This window comes from Camarhynchus parvulus, chromosome 6 (genome assembly GCF_901933205.1).
Source record: "Camarhynchus parvulus chromosome 6, STF_HiC, whole genome shotgun sequence".
Taxonomy (NCBI): domain Eukaryota; kingdom Metazoa; phylum Chordata; class Aves; order Passeriformes; family Thraupidae; genus Camarhynchus; species Camarhynchus parvulus.
The window spans coordinates 17,798,356-17,818,104 of NC_044576.1; the positions used below are offsets into that span (position 1 = coordinate 17,798,356).

General features: G+C 39.7%; 1 protein-coding gene across 1 annotated transcript in view; it reads left to right on the plus strand.

Annotated features, from left to right (window-relative positions):
- Nucleotides 1–19,749, plus strand: part of WDFY4 (WDFY family member 4) — a 112,011-nt gene that overhangs the window by 51,711 nt on the left and 40,551 nt on the right. Inside the window, exons 37-44 of the mRNA XM_030950981.1 lie at nucleotides 880–989; nucleotides 1,934–2,125; nucleotides 2,679–2,818; nucleotides 11,738–11,815; nucleotides 12,765–12,968; nucleotides 13,831–13,882; nucleotides 14,759–14,925; nucleotides 19,008–19,156. Coding sequence (XP_030806841.1) covers nucleotides 880–989; nucleotides 1,934–2,125; nucleotides 2,679–2,818; nucleotides 11,738–11,815; nucleotides 12,765–12,968; nucleotides 13,831–13,882; nucleotides 14,759–14,925; nucleotides 19,008–19,156 — 1,092 coding nt within the window. The remainder of the gene's footprint in view (nucleotides 1–879; nucleotides 990–1,933; nucleotides 2,126–2,678; nucleotides 2,819–11,737; nucleotides 11,816–12,764; nucleotides 12,969–13,830; nucleotides 13,883–14,758; nucleotides 14,926–19,007; nucleotides 19,157–19,749) is intronic.

Consider the following 19,749-nt stretch of genomic DNA (forward strand, 5'->3'; position numbering starts at 1 on the left):
TAGTAAGCCCTGTTCAGAATTGAAAGAACTTTGTGTTACTAGTGGTTATATATGCTTATATATGCTATTATTAACAGCAGTTCTGTGAGAAAGTCCAGATTGTCTGGATATCTGGATACCTTAAGCAAGCCAAGCAAGCCTGTTTCTTTTTTTTTTTTCTTTTTTTTTCTTTTTTTTTATAAGTATTACTGCTGTACTGAAGTTCCTAGTGTCTTTTACCTCCTGACTGGTAGATTGTGGCATAGCCCCCAGTCCCAAAGCAGAAGTCTTCTTGGCCATGGTGATGTTCTCAATAATCACATCTGCATGCTAATAGTATCCATGGAGCTGAATTCATAGCTTTTCTGTACTGAGCACTTTAGAAACTGAGTGAATCTTCAGCGACACAAAAAACTCACTAAGCAGTTCAAGTGCAGGGTACAGGAAGACACTGCTTCCCACATAGTGGCAGATACCTCTAGCAAAGGAATTCAGAGTAAAGACACAAAGTGCCAGATGCCCAGAGGAGGTGCAAGATGGCTGATGCAGACTGGCTACATCAGGACAGCCCTGTGCTCTATCTAATTGGGGTGAATTGTAGATACAAGTGCAGTAAAGTGCAGGGATAAGACACATACAAGAGAGTGATTACAGGGTCTTGATGACTGCTCCTTGCCTTTGAAAGCCAAACTGGCAGTTGTTAAGTTCCCACTTGCTGAAAATTCCGTGGTATTCCATGACTGGTATAAGCTCCAAACCTGAAAATACTCATCTACTAAATGAATCAAGTAGGACTGGATGTGCAGAAACCCCTGTAGTTCTTTCACTGTTCTCAGTTTGTTTTCAGTCTCGTTTCCTTACCTGCCTTCCTTTTTTTCTTTTTTTTCCCCTTTGTCACAGCTGTTCAGAAGGCTTTGGGGTGGATGCAAAACCAAAGCTGGCTTCTTATCACCAAATTTTCCTTGCACCTAGTGAAGAGGAAAAGGGCAGCCTGCCTACTCCAGATGATGGTAATTTATGGCACATGTCGCCTGTGGCTTAGAGAGAAGGAGAATACTGTCTTAAGTAGTTTTCAGAGCAGCTTGTGCAAGTGCCACTTATTTCCTCTTTGGTGTACAGACACTGCAGACACAGCACAGAGAAAGGATAGTTGTGCTAAAAATTACTTTTGTTTGCATCAAGCCTTTTTATTCAAAAGTCAATGCAGCATCCTCAGGAGTAGTGGGTATCAGTTTGGTGATGTCTCCTCCATGTTATAGCCAGTATAAGGGGTGAGGTACATACACTATTTGTTGCTCTGTTTCTTTCGAGGCCCATACAGACTTTGTCTATTGTATGCAGAAAAAAGTATTGGAGCATTTCAGAGAAACACAGAAAAAATGTGTTGGATTCAGTGTGGTCAACTGAACCCTGTAGCAGTGCAGTGTTTTGGTTTTTTAATTTTTATTTTTAAATATATATTGTCTTGGTTAAGATGCAATCAAGTCAGTCTGGTTTGCAGGGAAATGAAGAAAAACAACTCAGCATTTCCTTGTACAATATCCTCCTGCTGTGTCAAATTGTTTCACAACTTGGTTACCTTTGCCCCTCCATCTCCAGTGATGTTTGGCAACATAAAGGAATATTCTTTATGTGCTTTAACATTCTATGCACAATAATGTCATCAAAATTCTGATTAAATGGTTTTCCAAAGCAGAAACCAGTTAAAACCATGCGTCACTCCTACTTGTTTCTTTCAAGGAGTTGAAATATCGTAAAACAAATATCCTGCTGTTTTCTGTATTAGATTAACTAATGTAGCTTAGAACCTATGGAGGCAGTGGACAAAAAGGAACAACTCCACTGACTCCACCGCTGAACCAGTGCTTTTCCAAATTAGATGTTTTTGCTTTACCCATTGATTGACTTGAAAACATAAGTGAAGAACGTTTTTGGTGTTACTTTTGTTTCCTAGTCCGCCAGGAGATTCTGAGGACAGTAGAAATCATCTGGAAGCAGCTCATTTCTCAGAGGCGGCAGGCTCTGGAGGACATTTACAAGATGGACCTTTCTGTAAAAGGAAATGACAAAGAAAGGGACATGAAGATAACAGAGATCACTCCTTTATGGGAAGAAATTATGACAAAAGCTTGGCAGCACTTGCTAGGTCTCTGTTCTTTTATGGAACACTCATTGTAGTAAGCAAAAACGTTGTGGTAAATGGGGTGCCTGGTGGAAAGCTGCTGCTCCTTGGTTTTGCCTTTCCTCACCTGCTGAGAAAGCAGATTCTCAGTCTCTCTCATTTAGGGCTGTGATTTCTTACTGTGTCATAACCCAGCCGTTCTGTAATCACCTGGTGGGATCACAGGGCTCATGTTGTACTGCCAGGAAGAGAAATCACCTTAGATGATTATAACCCATAAGAAGATTTTAAAGGGAGGATATATGGTTGAAAGAAGGGCATTGCAATGTGTGTAGTGCTGCAGTGATTCAAAGTTCATGTCTGTGTAATGAAACTGATCTATGGCAGACCTCTGTGAGACTTTTAAATAAAAGCTTGAGAAGTATGTGTTAATTCACTTATCATAAAAATAGAACATTACTCATCTGGAGCGACACACTGCCACATTGTTTTGTCTTGTGCAATGGAGATAGAACCCCTCTATTTTCTGACAGGGTCAACTTCATCTTAAAAGATTTTTGTCTGTTTTCCCTTGCAGTATCTGAAAAGAAGCTTCTCCAGAATAAAGCAGGGCCAAGCCTGTCCCAGAGCAAGCACAATTCCTGGAGTGAAAGCCTCTCTTCAGCTATTAGGTTCATACCTGGCCGAAACACAAAGGAAACGCCATGCAAATCAGAGGTAAATTTTGCTCTTTGTCTTTTCTGGGTCTGCCTTGTATATAGCTCTGGATCTGGATTTGGGAGGCTTCTGAGTGTGTCTGTTGGTTGACATGTTCCATTGCAAACTAGACAGCTATGGCAGCTGAGGTTCCTTTTCTAGGCTGCTAGAAATAATCACAAAGAAACGGTCACCTGAAGAACTTCTCTTGGCAGCCTGTTCATATAGTCTAATAATGCATATTTTCTGCATAGGGCCCAATTATAGCACTTGAAAAACCTAAGCAGCCCAGATGTGTTTGTGCAAACAGGCCTCTGCCTGGGGTGGAGCAAGGTGAGGAGATGCCAGCTTTGCTGCTGCTGTTGGCTTGCTTCACCTGTGTGAACCTTGTCCTTCGGTCTCTGAATTAGCAGGAAGGTTCAGGTGTTATCATAGCACTATCCTTATATTTTCTACTCAATATGAAGTATTAAAGGTCCAAATTTGAATTTAACCCCTAGAGATAGGAAAACAAGTCTTGGTATATAATCCAGGGATGGGTTTGGAGGGTATGCATAATTCCTCCTGTCAGCAATGAAGATGTGAGCTCTTTTCCACATGTAAGCTCCTCCTTTGCTGAAAGAGAGGGCCATTTCCGTGTTTTTGCTTAGCATTGTCAAAAATGGATATAAAAAGCACTAGATAGATGTTACTTTTTGAGTGTGCTAGGGGTAGAGTAACTAGCTATAGGGTAGGGTAGAAGTGCATTGACAGAATATTCAGAGCTTGAAACCAAGCTTGTGTTACTGTGATGCTCAACATATAAGGTCTTTTTTTTTCCTCCTGAGGAGACAGAGTCTGTTCTTAGCCTTACTTTAGGGAGCCTTAACCCTCTAGCTCAAGCTATAGGAGGTTGCAGCTATGTCTGGTGATGCCTGGTTCACTTGCAGGTGACCAGGCAGACTGTGACCCCCAGCTAACATATCTGACAGTGCCTTACTGAGCTGCAAGGCTTTTTGCATAGTGCTGCAGATTCCTTCTCAGTCCTTAAAATCACACTGCTGCTTACAGAGTGAGCAATCTCTTCCCAGGTACATATGCATACTGTGATGTCATACTGCAAGAGTGTTGACTATTTGCCCTGGGGTCTGTTTAATTATTTTTTAAAATTAATTTTGATTATTACAGCTGATTACACCTCAGTGAGCAATGTAATTGATATTTGTAAATGTATCCCAAGGAACATTTTGTACAACATGCTTTTTGCTGTTGAAGGTTAAAGACTCTGTTATTGGTTTTTCCCTAAATATGCCCACATCATTAGTTCCTCCAGTGAAAAGGTTGCCATCTGGAAAAGGCAGCACGGAGACATTATTCAGGCACAAGTGCATGAAATTGGTGTTTCTACATCTTCTGTCTCTCTTCTGCAAGGAAGCTGCTTGTAATTAAAGGAGCTGGGTTTGGAAGAAACATTACTCACTTGGTGTTATTCCTTATCATGTCAAGTACTGACAGCTCCATAGCTCTGATAAATTGTTCTTCTTGATGAGATATGAAGCTACAGCTCCAAATGTTCTTCTCCTTTCTCCCTCTCCCCCTTTCTCCCTCCAGCCTGCCTTTCAGAGTTTGACGTGTTTTTTAGAGAGGTGAAATCTAAGAGGAAGAAAATGTTGAGTTACCTCTCAACAGCCCTCTTCCTTCATACACTTACTTACATTAGAAAAGTTACATTAAAAGTAAATGGTATTTGTATTTTTAACAACTTTGGTAATCACTTTAAAAAGTGGTGTAATGTAATTTTGTATCATTTTCTGTGTCAAGTGACTTCTGTTTTCACTACTGGCCTCTATCTTCACTTCTGCCAGTTATGGACTTATGTCCTAAAGCAACAGGAAATCTCCATGTTTGGTTGAAACATGGAGATTGCACGAAAAATACAAGTATGAACTACATAGTGAGGAACAAAGCATTTCAATCCCATAGTAAAATAAAGATATTTGCTCCTAACTGAGTAAAGATACTGAGAGAAGTGCAGAAATTCACTCAGGATTTCAGAGATGCATCCACTAGAAAGAAGAAATTGGTTGTTTACTGGGTTATTAACTTGATTCCTTTATCAACTGAAAAATAAACAAAGATGCTGAAGCAGTAGTAGTATTTGCTGCAGATTAAAACAAACAAAAAACAAGCAGCAAAACAGTCCTCTTAAGTTTTACTCTGTGATTATTTACAAGATAGGAAGAGTGCTTTTGAGACCCAATCCTCAAACTGGAAAAAACAGCAAAATCAAGCTATTCACTCCAGCAATAGCTCAGACCCCACATTTCCGTTGTGCTTTTGCTCATGTCATCATCAGCAAAGCCAATTTCCTGCTGTTTGGTGGCAAGTGTGAGAATTAGCCATCAAATGCAGCTGTGTTTTCTGCATATTTCTGAGTTTACTGTGCTATCTCATGCTTTGCTTGTGGCTTTGTCTGGGAGGCGTGATCGTGTAGAAAAGAGAGTTTAATTACATTTTTGGTACTAGAATGGCAGTGATCTGCTGTGGTGATTATATCTTCTTGGAAGTCTCAGTAGTCATGCAGGAGCATGAGGAGCATTGCACAAAGTTGGATTTTTTTTGATGCTTACAGGTGACAGACTTGGGAACATTTGCTGGCAGTAAGGTCTGTGAGACTGAATACAGTGCCAAAGGTTTCAAATCACTGACTTTCCTGTTTCAAAGTGAGCCTTTTGATCTCTCGCTCTTTCTACTCCTTTCCCCCTACCACCAAGTTTTGCTGTCAAAATCTTTTAGGTAACAATGACTGTGACTGTTTTTGATATCATAAAAAGCTACAAAAGCAGCAAAGGACCACTGTAGCAATTGTGTTTCAACTGTAAATCAGTCAGAGCTTCTCCATGCCCTGACCTGAGGTTCTTTAGGATGAGTGCCTGGCAAGGTTACAAGCACCACACTTCTAACTCCTGTAAGACACGCTGCCTCAGAACTCTAGACATAGCTGTTACTCTTTACAAGAAATGCAGAGCCTTCTCACTTTTACAGGAGATCTGATTGTGCCTGTCCTCTACTGTTTTTGTTGATTAATTGCATTCCTCTGTGACAAAGACCCATATAACTTGAAATAGATGAGGTCTTTTTAATCCCCTTTTTAATCCCATTCTTCAGAATGAAGAGGTTAAGAGGCTTTCTAACTTCTAATTGCAAAGCCAAAAATGTTACTGAAATATTTTTCTTACCAATCACTCAGTTGGTCTTTTATCAGCTTTTCAAGTTAACTGAGTTAAAACAAGCAAACATTTAATGATATTTCTTTGAAAAGAGCATCATTTGTGTAACATGTTTATCTTCATAATAGAAGGATAATTAACATCACTAATTATCTAATTAAGTTCATTAACTATCCACCAACAGTGCACCGTGAAGTTGACATTATGTTCTTCTGTCAACAAATGCTTTGATTTCTTAGGAAGTAATTAAAATGTAAATTAGCATGTCATTAAATGCACAAGGGAACTTTGGAATCAAATATTCATTTCAAAACTGCTCATAGCACGCATTTTTTTTACTTCAATGAAAGCAGGCACTTTACTATTAATGATGTATATTAAACAATTTCCATTATAATATTATTGTCTTGTTTAATAACTGGCTCAAAGCTAAATTACAGCATGCTGTAGCAAGCTGAAAAAAGTTTCTTTAACTTTGAACACAGAAATTTTCATGTCCTCCTGCATGCATATCTGACACACTGCTCATTTATCATTTTCAGATTGTTCACAAGATCATAAAGAAATCATTCAACAGGTTAATGTTAGATAAGAATTACATGAAAACATAAAATATAGAGCTATTTCATCTTATGTGATACAAATCACTGAATTTCCTGAAATATGTGGGGACCATTTGTCCATTCATTGAAGGCAAATATTTAGCTGAGAATTGGAATATCAGTGTTGTATGATGAATACAAGTCTTCAGGCTGACTCAGATTCACAGGCCCCTCTGTCTGTCCACTAAAAATGCATCAGAGGCTGCTACAGGAGATGGGGTGTGATAGCCCAGTGCTCAGTAGGAAACCTATCCTAGCACAATTGTTTCTTTGTTGATAGCAGTTTCATCTTAAAACCTGAAACACAAGATATATCACTTACGAATATTTTGTGGGTAGCTCTTCAGAGGGAGTTTTCCTGTGTTTTTAAACTCAGAGGTCTTCTCTAGGAGTGAAGTCCCTTCATTGAATTACACACTGTATGAAAATGTTGCCTGCTATTTCTCCTGCATATTGTTTTAAAATATCCATTTGCCTTTCAAGCTAGAGATTGTGTCTGGTCAGGCTTAAGTTTGGATATTGGATTTCAGCAAGTGGAATTTAATGTTTAAAGCTGTTGGCACCAAAGTCTTACCTTTCAAGAGCTGCTGGTTGCAGAGTTTTACTTTCACTTAACAGAGTTGATGCCAAATGAGTTGAATGGTGTTAATGTGGATGAAAGAGGAGTTTTATTTGGTTGCAGAAAACCATAGAAACATGTGCTAACCACTGAAACAGGTTATTCTTTTCTTTGCTGAATACACAGAGAAATAATTTTTCCTATTTCTTCATTCAAATATGTCTATTTTCTTCTACTTTTTTTGATTCCAGATTTTATTTATAATCATTTCAGAGAGAAATGGTTTGAATTCAAAAGACTGAAGTGTCAATTTAAAATGAAAAATAAGGAACAGAAAATTGAGGGAGGTCTTAGAAATCTCTGCAAGATTGACTTAAATGTTTCTTCTAGGTCAGGGTATAGGTCGCTAACTGTTGAAGTCTGTGGCCATTCATTTTTTGTTGCTTTCATCTTTGTTAGCCAAATTAAAGTTTGCTTGTGTCTATCCATGTTCTATTTATACTTTCTGCTGAAGAGCAGCTTGAACTACATGCACTAAAAAAACCCCAGAAATAGTCTTTTCACCTTTTAATTTAAGTCATTTTAGGAAAACTGTAATTTTTACGGGTCAGGAGACAGATGTTTCTTTTTTTCTGTACTCTGACCCCTAAACATAGACTGATGTTTACAGAATTTTTTCATCAGCTAAAGGACTAGAAGGGCAAATTTTCCTAAATAAAAGCCATGATTAAAATGTAATCAGAAAATGCCAGCACAGGAGGCTGTTGGACAAATGCACTTAGAAAATAGTGTGTAATAAAGCTCTAAGTTACATACACCTGTAGGACTTCCACATTTTAAATATAAATAGGAAAACCGTGAGTAAGAACAAGTGAAGGCGAGAGACTCCCCTGCTATTCCCCATAATGCCAAAGTCTGACCTTCACCTTTCCCTTCTGAGGTAAAACCTAATGCTCCTGCTGTAACAGGATGGAAACTGAGTCCTCAGGAGGTTGAATGAACTATCCCAAAGTCACAGAAGCCATTCTCAGAGACAGGATTAAAGAACAACCGTGCCTTGATTCTCATTGTGCTTTTTTTGCTATTAGGAGACAAGTTATCTGTTCTCCCAGGAAATAATCTCTTCAGGAGTGTCATCTGGTGAAGGGCTGTGTGTATGCACATACACATACAGACTTATGGTTGCTACAGAAGTAGACTGGCTTCTGTACTGCCTGTCCTTAGCTGATAAATGCAATGTGGAAGTCTCATCACATGTACACACCACACTTTAGGTTTCGCCTTTGAAACCCACCCCTGTGTGTGGGTACATTTATGATGCACTGAAATATGGAGGATTTTCTCATTAGGTCTGCTATTCCCCAACCAACTGGCAATGCCAGGAATCCATCCATGATCCTTAGGAGCAGTTGGCACACTGCATTAGCCTCCTAGCGGGCTGAGGCACGAAGCCTCCATGCAACACTTCACTGCTGGAACTCAGGCTGTTGAAAAGCTAAATGAATTTTGGCAAAGCAACAATAAAATCCACACAGCAATAACAATTTTGTGATTCAAAAGAGCTTGCAAACAACCCTCAGTGTGGAGAGTGTATGTGAAGGACTAGGATAAGCTGCTCTTTATTCTGCTAAGGAAAACATCATCTGCCTTAGCTTGATGATTGTTACCTGGGGAGCAATGGAACAATTTTTCCTCTTCTGAAATGAAATGGCCATGGCAGAGGGGTTGGAACTGCGTGATCTTTAAGGTCCTGTCCAACCCAAACCATTCTATGATTCTGTGATGTTCCAGAAACTCACCTCTTTGCTTCCCATCTGTAAACTAAAGACTTTTCCTTCTCTCATAAATATCTCTGAGATGTACTGGTCTAAAGTACTGCACAAGGGTTATAGCTGTGATGCTACATTAATGCTCTTACTATGTATGTTTGTGTACTTACAATATTTTGCTCAGAAGAACTAGTAGACTAATATCACTAGGTTTAGCCCTTACCAACAGATGACTTAAAACACATGCTTCAAAACAAGTATGTGGGTATTGTCACTATCATCCACAGGATAATTCACTTGGCACAGCAAGGGATTTGAGCATTTGGGCTTTCCTTGTGTCTCTTACAAGTCCAAAATTAGTTTGTCTTGATATTTATTTTCATTTATTAGGAGTTTTGGCACATACTTTTGCGTGTATGTGTATTCTGTAACACAACACACACAAAGAAAGCGTCCAAGTGCAGAGCCCCAGTGACATAATGTTTCTTTAGGAAAGAACTGTGGTATGTGTGCTGTCTGTATCATGAAATTCAAGTGTATTACAGCATGCCTGAATATTTATGAGGTGCAGGAGTGTTAAGTGATCTATATATATTGAAGAAAAAAAAAGGGACATAAAGCATTCCAAAGCTCAGTAGAGTTTTGTTAACTTTTAAGTCACACCTCAATCTTTTTTTCTTTTCCACTGTTTCTCATTACAAACAGTGTCTCAATTGCTTTACTTGAAAGAAATTATAGAAAATTCACACCCTGGGTTTCCTCATTGTTAATCATTTTGTCTCCTATTTGAGGACTCCATGCAGCAAGACAAGAAAGAGTTTTTGAGTCTGTGATTTGTTTTGGTTTTTTAATAGGAAAATAACTTGTAAATTCTATCTCCTTTTCAAGCTCTAAATATTGCCTGGGGAATATGTGGCAGCAAAATGATCTGATTCTACTTACAATGTGATTGCCTAAGGCTGCAAAGTAGAGAAATCTGTATTAAAAAAGACTTGAAGCATGGTTTCCTAGTATTTCCTACTATGGTTTCCTAGAGTTTTAGGAAAGGATTGATCAATAAGGCCCTTTGTATGTCTTATTGATGTCCTTCCCAAAAATGCACATTATGGTTCTTACATTTACACCTGCTTTTCTGCATATGAAAGGCAAACCTTATGTTACACTACATTAGCAATTATCAAAGCTGGCATGTTCTTATTTAAGATAGATTTTACTGTGGCACTGCTGTATTTAATCTACTCCACAAAGAGTTGCTCTTTTAAAAGATAAGCACCTACAATTTTTAATTGTAGGAATCTGTTTATTTGTTGGAAACTTGTTTGCACTAGTTATTCATTAGGCATTACAATATAAATGCTTTGACTGAACACTTGGTAAATAATAGTCTGGTCTATATTCTCCATGTTTATTGGTTATCTCTTTCAGGTTTTGTTTTTGTGTGTTGGTCTGGCTTGTCTGACTTTTTTTTTCTTCAATTACAGTCATCTCCAATTCTGTTAACTGTTCATTTCACTTTACAACCAGATGGTTTTCCTGTGAGATCAGCAGGGACATGTTCATCTGGTTGAAGCTGGCTAGCTGTAGCTCATTTGGAAGCCAAAGTGGTTAGTCTTCAGTTGACCAGATGTGGGTAGCAGGAGTTTTCCTTCTTAGGACCCTTCATATGTTCCAAGGGCTAGGAGCTGGGTCAGTGAGAATCTGCAATGTGGACTTTGACCTTAGGGGTCTCACTGATGAGCGTGGGTGAAACACAGACTATGAGCAACTTTGAAATAGCTGCCAGTAGAGCACTGACTTGGCTTGAACAGCCTCTGAACATCTAAAATGGAGGAATTGATTTTTCTACTCTGAATGGTTTTGCCCCAAGTCCACACAGAGCCAGGATCTCAGCTCCTTTCCCATACCAGGGCTGGTTTAAGAGCACAGAATGCTGTTGCTTTCTAGGTCAGCCTTTATGGGAGTTTTATATGAAGTATGGAATAGTTTTGTGAGGCCACAACTGTGATTACAGGTTCAATGATGCTTTAAACAAACAAAAATGTAATGACTTTCATCATGTAAAACAGGAGCTTCCTGCAGGGAAACACCAATAAATGTGACTTCACAGCAGGGTTACAGACCTGGCTGGCAGCCAGCAGTAATCAGCACAACACCCAGACCCTGTATGTTAACTTAATTAGAGCCCAGTGCAAGCAGCAGCCAGAAGTTTGCAGTGAGGGACCACTGCCAGCATGGCACAGAGTCCCTGCCTTTAAAAGTTACCTACCTGACCCATGGCTTTGAGTAGTATGAGGCTGGGACTTTACAGCAAGTTTAGCCTCATGCTGTGACTCACAGCAATCTCACATTTGTCAGGGAAGTTCAGCTGGATGTGACAGCCTTCATATGGCACTGGGGGCACTCACCTCTCCTGTAATCTCACTATAGATCCTTACCTCAGTTGGAGTCTCTATAACAGATGATTATAATTTATGCTATTTGCAGTACTAATTCAGCTGCAAAAAGAGGAACCTTACATTGTATTTGGTGTTTTCTTTCTCCTTCTGAGAAAGTTCTGAGTAGTTCCACTAATGACCCATGTTAAGATGATGTCTATGTTTATATTCCTGGTGTAAGTGTGCAACTTGCTCTCAGGTGGTTGACTCATCTCTACACTGCCTGCAGAGCCATCAGACTTGCAGACAGAGACCATATTCCTTAACTGCTGTAGTAAAAGACAGAGCAATTAATGCCTGCTTCTGCCCCTGCCAGGATTTACACCTGCAGCACCTTGGCATAATGTGTTCTGATGTTTCTTCCAGGGATTTGTGTCATGTATGGAACGGTACCGAAGAGTTGGGCAGGAGCTCTATGCTTCTCTGTACAAGGACCATGTGCAGGTAAAGGACAGCAATACTGGGCAACAGCTTTCTGTTATTGAAAGGTTACTCTTGGACTGCCCTGAGAAACGGAGCATTTTAGAAGTGAAATTAATATTGTGCCTGAAGAATTGCTGAGAGTTGATGAGTCCACACTCCTTTCCTGACATTATTGCTGAAATGTGATACAGCATCACCCAGCAATTAGACTCCCCACTTTTTTTCAGGACCTTTATTTTCCCTTTGCTTAAATGAATTATTCAACTCTTCCAATGGCAGAAATGAAAGTGAGAACTTTGACACTTCTTTTATTTTTTTTTCTTTTGTAGCCAGTAAAACTTTTTAAATAGATCTCAAGCTCATAGACAGTAAAACATCACAGGTATGTTTCTGTTTCAGGTTTGGCCATCAGGGACCAACAAACTTTTTGCCTTTTTGAATTCTCACCTCTTCTCTCCTTTAAATTGATATGTCAGTGCTCCCTAGCTGCTTGCATACAACACCAAAGTAGAAAGAATTAAATTTATGCCTTGCTCAGAGGGAGCATAATACACTTACAACTGAATCATTCAGACTGTTTTTAGTGAACCCTGTTGCTGCCATTTGTCACACATGTTTGCCAGGAAAAAATGGAGTGAATAAAAACCTCTGTGATGTGAATCTCCTGGCTCACTGCTTTTGAGTTGGAAATTTTATGAAAGTAGCCATTTTCAAGTTTGTGACATGCTTTTATTTGTCACTGTATTGTCTAGTCAGACTATCACTATTTTATCACTAGTAACACCTCCTGCAGCACACTTCCAGTGGTTAGTTGGACTTGTGTTTGTGTTTGTTAGGCCTGCAGCACTCCCTCTGCAGAGGTTCCGTCTGGTGGGCTGGGTAGATCCTTCTGAATCACTGGGATGGTGCCACTGGTGGCTGAGAGGAGGGAAGTGTCCAAAAGCCACCACAAAGTGTTTCTGCCCCACAGATGCAGCAGTGTGCTTACAGCAAAGCAGCCAAGGACTGGATGATACTCGAGGAACAACTTTTCTACAGAGGGGGCCCATGGAGAGATGCTCCACCATCATCAGAGCCACAATGGATTCTTGATTGTTACGAGGGGCCCTCACGAATGAGGAGGAGGATTCAGCACATGAACATCCAAGTGGCAACGATGCAAAGGAAGAGTGAGGTAGAAAGATTTTGCAGGAGGTGCACAATATCTGCTGGTGACTTTATAGAATTAGAGAAACATGAAGGCTGGAAAAGACCTTCAACAGCAGAGTCCAACCTTTGACAAATGTGTGCATCTCTTTCCTCTGGTTCTCATCACCTGTCTCCTGAATATGCTGCTCCATGTATAGAGAACCCACTGAAGGGATCTGATTTTGAGGTTAAGAAAGGCTGCAATGTATTTAACAGCAACAGAATGCTTTTTTTCTCTTTTCTTGTATAAAATCTCCTCAGACAGGTGACAATATAAGCTGTCCATATTTTTCTGCTAGTAGTATCTCAATGATATAGTGCTTCCCAATGTATGCAGCAGAGTCCAGTTAGAGGACTGCACTGTCCTGTTACTAGTGCTGCTAAAAGTGCTGAATGGCCAAAAGGGGAAACAAGAGTGGTTTAAGCTAAGACTGAACTGTGAATGTGGGGTATTTACTACTGTCTGTTTCTTTAATGTCCAAATGGCAAATCCCATCAGTGAAAGGCTGAAGCACTTTAATATAAGGTTCCCATACCTAAGACATTTTTTGTGCTGCTTGGATTCTGGCAGTTTTTTCTGTACTGAGTAGTATGATTTTTATCCTATAACTGGCCTCGTGTACAATCATCTTTGGAAGGATAATAATGATTTACTTTGTTCCTTTAGGTTCCTTTCCTCAATTGTTTACGTTTGTTCCTTTAGGTTCCTTTCCAATGAGTTTCTTTGAATTTCCTTGGCATTTATTTGCAACATAGTTCTAAATCTGTGTTTTTCTCTGCAAAAAAGGTTCTGAGTTATGTTTACCTATCTGCATATTCCACTCTAGTCACACCTAGTCTCTTTTCAGGTTCTCCTAGGAAACAGAAATGAAACAACTTCCCCTACTGAAGTGAATCCAGGTAACCTTTTAGGGCTACATTGCATCATCAAGACAGTAGACATAAATAGTCAAAGATAATTGGAATTAGGGTATTAATTTCTAGGTCACACAATTTAATCCAGAAAAAAACCCCTTACTGTTGGTGCTCTGGGCAAAAATGTCACTGTAACATCTGTGACAAAACTGATGCAAATTTCATAGGTGATATATCAACTATCTTCAGAATTTTCTGCTCTCTTGTTGCTACCTGAAAGGTCTAAAGCAAAAAAGCTATTCTGAAGTGTAAGCTTTGAGCACTTTTGGGGACCTGGAAAGCTCCTTGCTTAAACTTGGAAAAATGCTTAAACTTGGGAAAAGTGCTATTGGAAATATGCAGTATTGTATACTTTTTACTGTGATAGGGCCTAGCAAATAAATGAGCGGAGCTCATTGTTTTAGACTTCAAACAAGATGGAAGCACTATGTGGTCTCTGCATGAACCCTTAATAGGAAGGCTGATTGTGCCTTTTCTATCTGCATGCATTGCATGAGCTTGCAAAACCAGGGACACAGCTTGGGCAAGATATAAGTGGGTTGTCTCTCTCTGGGTTTTCTTAAGATCCCGCTCAGTCCACGTCCCTAAAACACCACCATTTAAAATTTTTCCTAATTTCCTAATCTTCTGTGAATATAGGGATTTTGTCTGAATTATGACTGATTGCATGTATCTGTCTTTGGTTCCCTGAAATAAGCATCCCTCTTCAGCAGTCACAGATTTTAATTCTCTTGCCTGTTTTTTTGGAGATAATAATGCTATTTCCCAAGGTAGAATAGATTGAGTGAAAGACTAAATTGCAAATGCTTTTGGTGTCATCCGGCTGCCACTAAAACCACAATCTCTTTTATACTCATATAGGAGAGCTGATGTTAAATGGAGCAGAGAGGGAGATGGATCAGAAGGGATTGGATTGTAACCAGCTAACATTCTTCCCAGCTCTACATGAAAGTTTCCATTCAGAAGACTTCTTGGAACTGTGTGTGGAGAGACAAATTATATTGCAGGAGTTTGCAGAGAGTGAAAAGGTAGGAAAGATGAGCTAGAAAATTTTCTTTGGGGACATGGCATTTTAGAGGGTGAATTGGATACAGAGGCCTATCTGTTCCTTTCAGTTCAGGGTTCAGGTGGATTCAGGCTACAGTAGATATTATTCTGTGTTTCCTTACAGGAAATACAGTTTTCCAGACTGTGTATGAACTCCAGACTTTTCTTGAAGAGCAATTAACATTAATTCCTTGAAGTAAAAGAAAAAAATTTGGGCCTGGCAAGCAAGATATTCTCTTATGAGACCCTGTCGGGATTTGCCTACGACATGGCAAATTCTGAGACTCCGAGAACTCCTGTGCTGCTCTGCAACCTTTACTCGTGCTCACAGCAGTGCCTACATCAAATTTATTTATAACCTCTGGAAGAGAATGCCAGTTTTGTATAGGTTGCTAGTTCAGTGGTGTTTACATGTCTCCCTGAAGAATACCAGAAAATATTTCCTTCCTCCTTTTACATGTCTTTCTTTCTGTCTCCCCATGAGTACTGGACAGATTCTTCCCCCTAAGGCCATATAAACTGTCCATGCTTCCTCTTTGATGCTTCTAGCATGTGTTATCTATTCAAAACATTTCTGTTCCTTCTTTGCTCTTGTGCTGGACTGGATGCCCTACACCAACGTTTCTTCCCAATACTAGGAAGAGGCGTAAGGTACAGGAGCACTGGGGGAGAAGATGAGTTGTGAAGTAAATAAGGGTGACTCTTAGGAACATGGCACCTTTGATGTTGTCAATTTAATTGAGACAACATCAATGAAATTGACAACTTGGCCTCATTACCTCATCTTTTGCAGTGTACCTGGTTTTTTCAGTGGCATCATTCTCTCAGTGGCCTAGGAGTTAGCATCCCATAGAGGAAGCCAAATACTTATAGTGTGTAAACTCAGACCTCACAGTGCTGTGGTAGTTGTACACAGATATAGAAATAGATGTTTTATTAAAATATCTCAATACCATCACCAGATTTTCTTGATGCTTTGCCACTGGCTGAGGTGTCACACCTGTGCTCTCTAATATGACTTTCTCAGAGTTCTTGATGCAGTCTGTTTCTGTAGCAGAATTCATTTCTCTGCCCCTCCTCCTTTTGCCCCTTCCTCCCCATACCTCTCCCCAGCAGAAGGAGACAGGCATGAAAATGTGAGGCATGATTTCCATGCACTGATCTCATTTTGAGCCTTCAGGCTGTCTGTCTCTTCTCCATGTAACTCTGCAGGAAGCCATCAGAAATGCCAGGCATGTTCTTTCCCAGCAGCAGTCACTGCCTCGCCAAGCTGACAGAAGTATTAACAAAAGCAGCGGGGAGTGACATTAGCTGTCCTGTGCTCACTTAGTGCACAGAGGTCCTGCCTTGTCAGTGGCTGCTTCCTGAGCTGTTTGCACTTTAAGCAGGCAACGGGAGCCATTTTATTTCCTGGACTGCTCAGAAAAGTCATTGAGTGTGTGTGTGTCAGTGTGCGAGTTTGAGTGAATATGTTCCCTTGTACATCTGAATGAACAGAGCAATCAAGAGTGCAGGGCTTTGGGCAATACCTTAGAAGGTAATTATTCAATTATTTTATGTCATGTTTGCTTCATTGATTAATGATTCTAGTAGCTTGTGAACTGGGTTTTGATCTGTTTTGACAGAAAATGAAAGTTTTTGTTTAATTTATGATAATGTCAAGCTGCTTTGCGTTTCAGTGCAAGACTGAAGGTACAAGACTTGCAGGTATAGCACTGTCCTGGTGGAGATTGTGCAGTACAACTCAGTCAGATCTTTGTTACTCATCAGCAATAACATAAGTCACATTCGCCAAATGAAAAAAATTGACTCATCTCAAGGGCTCTTGTATTTCAAATAATGCAGATTTATTTAAAATGATAAGTTTGAAGAAATAATATAGAATTGAAGAAAGGGATTGTTACTGTTGACTGTTTCTGGTTGGATAGTACACAATACTTGGGCTTAGAGTTTAAGGTTTGCGAAAGACAGGTTAAGTGCTCTTCCCCCTCAACAAGGCCTACTAAAGTGCCCTGGTTCTGCCCTAAGCAGAATAGCACAGTGGTTTTTTGTACCAGACCACATTAGTGATCATAGGCCTCCTTCATGGTCCACGTGCCTCCTATACCCACACACATGATCTCTGGGTTTGGTGAGGTGGATTTCTTACAAGTCTGGATTTTAACTTTGTGCCCATGGAGCTGCTTTATGCAACTGCCTGATGTTTCAGTATTCAGTTACCTTCCTTTTGGGAAGAAGCAATCTTTTTCCTATTTAATTACTTCAGGAAACCATGTGGTTTGCTAATGTGAGCAGAATTCCCCAGTATTCTCAGTGCAAGCATACGTGTCTCTAACCACGTAATGGCAGGCGCTCCAGCCAAGAGTTCTGTGGTTGGCATATCCCTGCAGAGAGAGGCATTCCTGTGGGAGAGGTGATGGAAAAATGCTACCTTCCTCTTAGAAATCATTTAGAGGGGAGAGAGACTGAAGAGATTTTCATGAAAAGTTACCCACAGAAATCTCCCAGGGCTGGTTTTTTCCCTTAAACCCAGAATGAGGGAAACAACCTGCTGTGCCCACTAAGTGATTTCAAAATGAAGCACCCCATTTGTTCGTAAAATAATGGCTTGTCAGTAAAGTCCTTAAGTGTGGAAACAAGATTTTATTTCATTTTCTTATGAATTTAATATTTATGTTATCCTAACATCAAAGACTAAAAGTTTGTGAAGCAGTGTGGGTCTGCTTTATCTGACCTTAGCTAGATCATGTGTAGTTTGGGACAGCTAGGAGGGTTGTTGATTTGTCTTCAGAAACAGTGAGTTTAGGAACAAAAGCAAAGAGTGAAGTAGAACCATACTTACTCTACATATTATCATATAGACTTTACATGATCTAGTAAAACTAATTCCATTTCTGGGTCAATTTTGCATGCCCCATAAAATAATACACCTCCCTAGTCCTTATGAAGTTTAGTAGAGATAAGATCATTGAGATCTTAAGAGGAAAACGGATTTTGTGATACTTCTCATACTTATCAGTCTGTTCTCTTAGGAACACTGCGTTACATTTCTGAACTAGGAAAGTTGTCCTGTTGTGTAAATACCTCTCTAATCCATTTGTATGTAGCCCTCTGGTCCTTGCAGCTTGAGATGGACTCAGCTTGCAAAATTCTACACTCATTTCTGGATCCTGTGCAATTCAGGATTGTGCTGATTTAGAGGAGGAGCTCAGCAGTGAGCGCTTTTCTTAGTATGTAAGGTGGTATTAGTGTTTTAAAATTTTGGGAGCATTATTTTTGAGGCTGGGCTAATGGATGATTTAGCTTCTACCCCCTTCCTAGGAACAGAGGAGGTACTGGTTGAAAACTCTGGTTGAAACTGGGCACAACACTGAGTTGACCTTGATCATCCCAGTTGACTGTACTAACCAGTGGACTTAGCTTTTGGAGCTGAGTATATATAGAATGTTTTATGAGCAGACAAAAATAAGGAACTCCATGCTTCTAAATGTAAGGGATGTTCTTTGCAATGAACTACTGCTTGATTTAAAATCAGAACTTTTACATTTTCTGCAGGCCACACAATTTTCTGATTTCAAAATTGCTTTGTTAACTTTCTGCACCATCTCTCAGCCATAAAAAATGTTCCAGAAAAAAAGACTTTATTTTCTTTATGAAAACTGGTCAATTCCCAAGAACTTTCTATCAACTGGCATATATAACAAACAAAATACTTAGTTTAAAAATTCCCCATGTTTTTAAATTGTGTTTTAAAAATTCCTCTCTTATAAGGGCTAAATTAGTTTACTTGGGAGTAAAAACAAGAGATTGAGCCTTAGTATATCAAGGGAAATTAAAAAATATTCTAGAATGTTTATCCTAATCCTTAAGACAATTAGATAGATTCCTATATTCTGATTGGACTTCTGTCTGTCATGCAGTGATTTTGTGACTGTCACTGTGAAGAATCAATAAGGCAGTTTCTTTGGTACAAACTTGTGTTCTTCTGCATCACTGGCTCTGGCTCCCTGCTGCCTCTGTCTCCTGTGTTACCAGCTCCTTATTATGCTTTCCTCTGTTCTAGGTGACGTTCAAGTGCTCTGTGGCTGTCGTGCAGGGTCATACAGCACTGGAAGGGGTGCTGCTCTTTGGCCAAGAGCACTTTTACATCTGTGAGTGCTTTGTGTTATCCCTTCAGGAGGAAGTCTATTGTACTCGTCACTGCTTGTCCAGGTGAGTCATTCCTTCCTCCCTTCCAGAGATCTGCTTGGTCATCTTCAGTACTGGCACTTGGATACCTTGAGTTTGCACAGATTTTGTGGGGATTTCAAGCAGAATAATAGCACAGCAAGAAGTTTTTCATCTTTCCCATTTGTTACAAAAACTGTTTAACATAACTAACATAGGCCCTTGTTCACAGGCTTTGGAGGTGCCATGAGAACACCCATCTTCAACAGATGGTGGACAGTCTCACACCTACATTGCTGGTTTTCGGTTATGTTAAAATGTTAAAGTTTCTTTCTGAGTAACTCACATCTTTTATTCATATGGAACAGTTAGGACAGGAGCCTTTAGCTTCATTGTCTCATAAGTTTTTTGTTTGTTTCTCCAAGACAGAATCATAATTAATATTTGGCACTCTGCTATCATCTCTTGACTCATGATTTATTGAGAGCGATCAATATTGCAAATGAGTCTGTTAGACCAAGCTCTTTGTGCATACTGTGTGCTCATGTGCAACGCCCAGTGGGACAGTGAGTAGCTCAGCACTTTCACTCTCTGTCTGCTCTGCATCCAAATCTGACAAAGTCTAATATCAGTCAATC